This window comes from Lathyrus oleraceus, chromosome 6 (genome assembly GCF_024323335.1).
Source record: "Lathyrus oleraceus cultivar Zhongwan6 chromosome 6, CAAS_Psat_ZW6_1.0, whole genome shotgun sequence".
Lineage (NCBI taxonomy): Eukaryota > Viridiplantae > Streptophyta > Magnoliopsida > Fabales > Fabaceae > Lathyrus > Lathyrus oleraceus.
This window is the reverse complement of record NC_066584.1, coordinates 280,535,023-280,540,988: the sequence shown is the minus strand read 5'-3', so window position 1 is coordinate 280,540,988 and position 5,966 is coordinate 280,535,023. Positions and strand designations below refer to the sequence as shown.

The following is a 5,966-nucleotide window of genomic DNA, read 5'->3' as shown; positions in this document are numbered from 1 at the left end:
CTAAACATCTGAAATCTGGAGCCAAACAGGTAGTTCCTCCAAATCTTCAACACGAACACCATTGCTGCCAATTTAATATCATGTGTAGGATAATTCCTCTCATGAACTATCAACTGTCTAAAAGAGTAAGCTACCACCTAACCATTTTACATCAACACATCTCCCAGACCCATCTTCGAAGCATCACAATATACAACAAAGATCTCACTTGGATTCGGCAAAATCAAAACTGGAGCAGACGTCAACTTCTTCTTGAGTTCTTGGAAACTCTCTTCATAATGCACATCCCAGAAATAGGCTTGACCATTTCGAGTCAAATGAGCCAACGACAATGCTAACTTCGAAAAACCTTCAATGAACTTTCTGTAGTAACCAGTCAACCCAAGAAAACTTCTAATTTCAGTAACAGACTTTGGAGTCTCCCATTGTAACACAACATCTATCTTCGTAGGATCCACAATTATACAACCATTAGAAATCATATGACCAAGGAAACTCACTTCTCTTAACCAAAACTCGCTCTTGGACAACTTTGCGTACAACTGGTTCTCTTTTAATGTGTACAATACAATTCTCAGATGCTCCATATCCTCTTCACCAGACTTCGAATATATCAGGATGTCATCTATAAACACAACCATGAACTGGTCTAAATACGAATGAAATAATCTATTCATGTATTCCAGGAACACTCTAGGAACATTATACACGCCAAACGACCTTACCTAATACTCGTAGTGACCATACCTCGTTCTAAAAGCAGTCTTTGGGATATCTTTCGGCTTCATGCGAATCTGATAATAACCCAAACAGAAATCTATATTTCTAAACACACAAGCACCTACCAAATGATCCATCAAATCATCAATCCTCAAAAGTGGATACTTGTTCATGATAGTCCCCTTATTCAGCTATCTTAGTTCATACATATCCTCATACTACTTCCCTTATTCTTCACTAACAACATCGGGGCATCCCACGATAAAACACTCAGACGAACATACTTCTTTTCAAGTAGATCTTCCAGTTGAAATGATGTTGTCTTATCGAAACAATTGATATGAACTTCGAATCTTCCTTTAAACCAAAGTCAGGAAATAACACAGACTCATCCAACAATCCGCACTCTTACAAACAACGACACGACGAACCAACTCCCCACTTCTGAAACATCTCAGAGAAGCATAAGATTCTCCCTCACTTGTTTCAATCCTGCTCCTATAGACAAGCGGTTAGAAAAACAAACGAGTACCGACAGTCTTTCACATACATGTCGCGTATCAGGGAACAAACAACATTATAAAACCTGGCCGGACAGATTAACCTGCTCTGATACAACTATATAACACTTTAAACCCCGAAACTTATATTTTAATAATTACACGACAATCTAAGGTGTCGCCACCAACAAAACATTCAATAAATAAAAAATTTAACAACCAACGAAACATTGCAGCGGAAATACTAATGTTAATCAACACCTGTCATCGCACACTCACCTTCACTTAGGGTATCATTGCAGTAGTATCGTTCCTATTTTGATTTAAATAAAACAATCACAACAAGACATTTAGTCTCAAACTTCCACTTAAGTAAAATATTTTCCAAAAACCAAAGTTCTCTTAAGCAACTCTCAACAATTCCAACATAGGACCAATTAAAGGTTTAAACTCCATCAAAACATAATAATTAAATATTGTTCCTGGCCCTGATGTTACAGAATCAGAGCAAGACTTCTAACAACGAAAACTAAACGAAGTAACTCCATGAGCTAACTTCCACTTACAACAGCAAACTCTACCTAAATATTTGCAAGATGTCCATGATGGACAACATGAAAGAAAATGGGGTAAGAAACAAAAACCAATATAAATAGTCTAAAGAATGCTAAGGTATATAGTACACGTCAAGCACACATTCATTACATAGCCATCAACAACATATTCTCACACCCAATTCTTGACAACAATTACATAATCACATCCAACCATCAACATCATGAACAATCAATAATATATGCAATAATATATGCAAATATACTCTAGAACTGACTCAGTATGCATGTGGTACCATTCATGAACACTCAAGTTCATCTCACTCCCGATCCCCACCATAGGACCAGAGCACACCAAATCGTTACCATCACCATAGGTAACACTTCACCGATTCCCACCTGAAACTGGCTACTCGCTCCCGATCCCCACCATAGGACCAGAGCACACCAAATATGTACCTAAGCATGTACACCATGATGCATGACTCTCAACAACATGCATTATCTTAAAAGGTTCACCAAAAGGATACACATACACATCTCACAATTTATGCATCACATCGTTCATCATAGCAACAATCAATTCATGTTACAACATCAACAAATAATAACAAAGAACAAAAACTTGTCAAACATGACTTTATAGGCATTCATTCATGTTACTTCACCAAGACAATAACACATCATCGTATAAACATAATGATTCACTAGCCGATCATACAAGTCATCACAAACATCCCTACAATAATTAATTTACTAGAACTCAAACATTTCACCAAGCACCAACATGATGTATCTCTTCACGTTAGGTTTCTAACACTTCAAATGGTGCGTCATTTGGACATATAGATCAAACGATACGGCCAAATCGTCGGACAATGCAACAAAAACAAAAGCATAATTTTTCACTATTTGGCTTATGACAATCGATTGTCATTTGGTGCAATCGATTGTCACAGAAACACGTTTCGCTACTGACTTTGTAAAAATCGCACTTCCGGGCATTGCAATTGATTGTAATCCCTTTGAAATCAATTGCACTGCTTATTAAAAAAATCCAATTTTCATCATACGATCTCCACCCCTCTTACCCCTAAACCTTCATACATGTCTCCAACTATTTTTTTTTCCAAAATCCATTGTTTCAAAAATGAATTTGACATAGATTCATGTTAGCATAATCATTAATATAAACAACACTTATCTCACTACAATCCATAGTAATCTCATCAATAACTTTAACATAAAATTTGTCATCAATCATGAATAAAATCAAGCTTTCACCTCCTCATCAATGACATAATCTCACGTGAGTGCAAATTAACACTATATGTGTTTTGTATGATTTAAAAACTAGGATACTTTAGCTTTTACATACATTAGACGGTATCATCTGAGTCTAGTTGTGCATTTTATCATTAGGAAGTATGACAACATATTTGGAAATGGTTTAGAAAAGATTCATGCATCAAAAAAGGATTTTATGCATAAAAGTTTCTTTTTTGTGTGAAAACATTGGAACAATGGTGATCTTGTTGTCCTTTCTCTAAAGGGTCCGACCTGTCGTGTTCATGCAAACTAGAATGGCAGAGAGAATTACTTTATGACATGAACAAGAATTACTTTACGACGACAATCCGGTGGCATGGATCACTCATGTTTTTTTTTTGCTATGGCTAAGTATTGAACCCATGTCCTGATCCATGGCATTCATGAATGTTACCACTTGACTGCTTTGTTAAACATGTATTTTGATTCTGTTCATATCCATATGATTTCATTTTTACTGGTCATTATGCCTTATTATTTAGTCTTTGAATTAAATTTGTGCATAAATTAAAATTTATTTATAATGTTATTATTTTGTTAAGCAATTGTATAAGAGATCTTATTTATTTAATTTTGTTCTCTCATATAATTGAGTTACTATGTCTAGTGATCTTTATAATTTTGATTAATTTGGATTAGCCACAGCATCCTTAAATTAATTGAGATTTTTTTTTAAGTTTTGAGATCACATAAATTATTAGTCATAAAATTGTAATTAATTATACGTGGTATAATGAATTTTATCCTACAGGAATTTTTATTATATTTGTATGATTAATTGGGATAAAATGTCAAAATATTTTCATAACTTGCCCACAGGAATTATGAATTGGTACATAATTTGATAGTTTTATCATAAAGTATTAATTTTGGATAGAAAAACAAAATTATATCATGCACGTAAAGTGTGAGGTTTGAAAAATCTATCGCAATTTTTTTTAAAAATCTTATAACATTAAAATTTAGCCCACAGGTAATTTTTTATGTTGCAAGATTTATTTTATGGTATGTTTATATTGATAATACATACAATATGGATAATATTTATGCCTCAAATTTTGACATCAATTTTGTTTATCTTTTTAGCTTCTCAACCTGCTAATTTTTCTGATATCCGATGTGATATTCCCGAACTCAGAGGAGATAACTATAAGGTGTGGAAGGAAAGAATTCTCCTCCATCTAGGATGGATGGACATAGATTATGCTATTAGGAAAGACGAACCACCTGCAATTACATATGAAAGTACTCCAGCTACAATCACACTATATGAGCGGTGGGAGAGATCCAACCGGCTCAGTGTGATGTTCATTAAGACTAAGGTCATAGGTGGAATATGTGGTTCTGTCGATCAGCATGAGAATGTCTGTGATTTGCTGAAAGCCATTGACGACCAGTTCGTCACTTCTGAAAAGGCTTTGGTAAGCACATTAATTATGAAATTTTCCTCCTACCGACTCACCAGTGCGAAAGGTGTGCGTGAGCACATAATAAAAATGCATGGCATTTCAGCTCAACTTAAGAAACTTGAGGTTGATATGTCTGACTCCTTCCTGGTGCACTATATTCTGAACTCTCTTCCATCTGAGTATGGTCCTTTCAAGATCTCCTACAATACACATAAAGACAAAATGGTCAATCAATGAATTAATGACCATGTGTGTTCAGGAAGAAGAAAGGCTTGTAATGGAACAGAGTGAAAATGCATTGCTGACAAGCACTCGCGGGAAGAACAAAGCTTTCAAAACTGATAAGTCACAAGCCAATCAGAAAGGGAAATTCAAAATACCACCGTAAGGTGATATCAAGAAAGAAGCAAAGTGTTACTTCTGTAAAAAGGGAGGACACATGAAGAAGGAATGCCCTGGATTCAAAGAATGGCTTGTGAAGAAAGGTAATTTATTCTCATTTGTTTGTTATGAATCTAATATGACCGATGTTAATATTAACACCTGGTGGATTGATTCTATATCAACAATCCATATAACAAATTCCTTACAGGGGATGTAAAACCTAAGGAAGCTAGTGGGAAGTGAGCAGACTGTCCTATCAGGAAGTAGGATGGGATCACATGTGGGAGCTATTGGAACTTGCAATTTAATTTTGAATAATGGTTTTATTTTGAAATTAGAAAGGACCTTTTATGTACCAAGTTTCTCACGAAACTTGATTTCAGTTTCTAGACTTGTACCTTTTGGATATTCCTTTAATTTTAAAGACACCTTGTTTGAATTATTTTATAATTCGGAATGTGTTGGGAATGGTATATTGTCTGATGGTCTTTATCGTATTAATTTACAAATCGAATCCATTTATAGTTCAATGCATGTTCAAACTGGCACTAAGTGGTGTAATATTAATGAGAATTCTTCTATGTTATGGCATCGGAGATTAGGACATATCTCCATAGAGAGAATTAAAAGGTTAGTAAAAGATGGGGTACTTAATACTCTAGATTTTGCTGACTTTGAAACTTGTGTTGACTGCATTAAGGGAAAGCAGACCAACATGTCTAAGAAAGGTGCCAATAGAAGTTCAAGTATATTAGAAATAATTCATACAGACATATGCTGTCCTGATATGGATGCACATGGTCAAAAATATTTCATCACTTTCATAGATGATTACTCACGATATATGAATATTTATTTGCTTAACAATAAATATGAAGCATTGGATGCCTTCAAAGTCTTTAAGGCTGAAGTTAAGAACCAGTGTGGAAAACAAATAAAGATAGTGAGATCAGATCGGGGTGGTGAATACTATGGTAGATACACTGAGAGTGGACAAGCACCTGGTCCATTTGCTAAGTTTCTTCAAGAACATGGGATTGTTGCCCAGTACACCATGCCCGGTTCTCCGA

At 35.0% G+C, this 5,966-nt stretch overlaps 1 protein-coding gene across 1 annotated transcript; it reads right to left on the bottom strand.

The window, feature by feature from the left end:
* Window positions 1–893, bottom strand: LOC127095180 (uncharacterized mitochondrial protein AtMg00860-like). The gene is made up of 3 exons (XM_051033908.1): window positions 748–893; window positions 151–669; window positions 1–64 (listed from the first exon to the last, which is right to left on the bottom strand). Exons 1-3 carry the CDS (start codon window positions 891–893, stop codon window positions 1–3), a joined length of 729 nt encoding a protein of 242 aa, XP_050889865.1.
* Window positions 894–5,966: the final 5,073 nt, after the last annotated feature.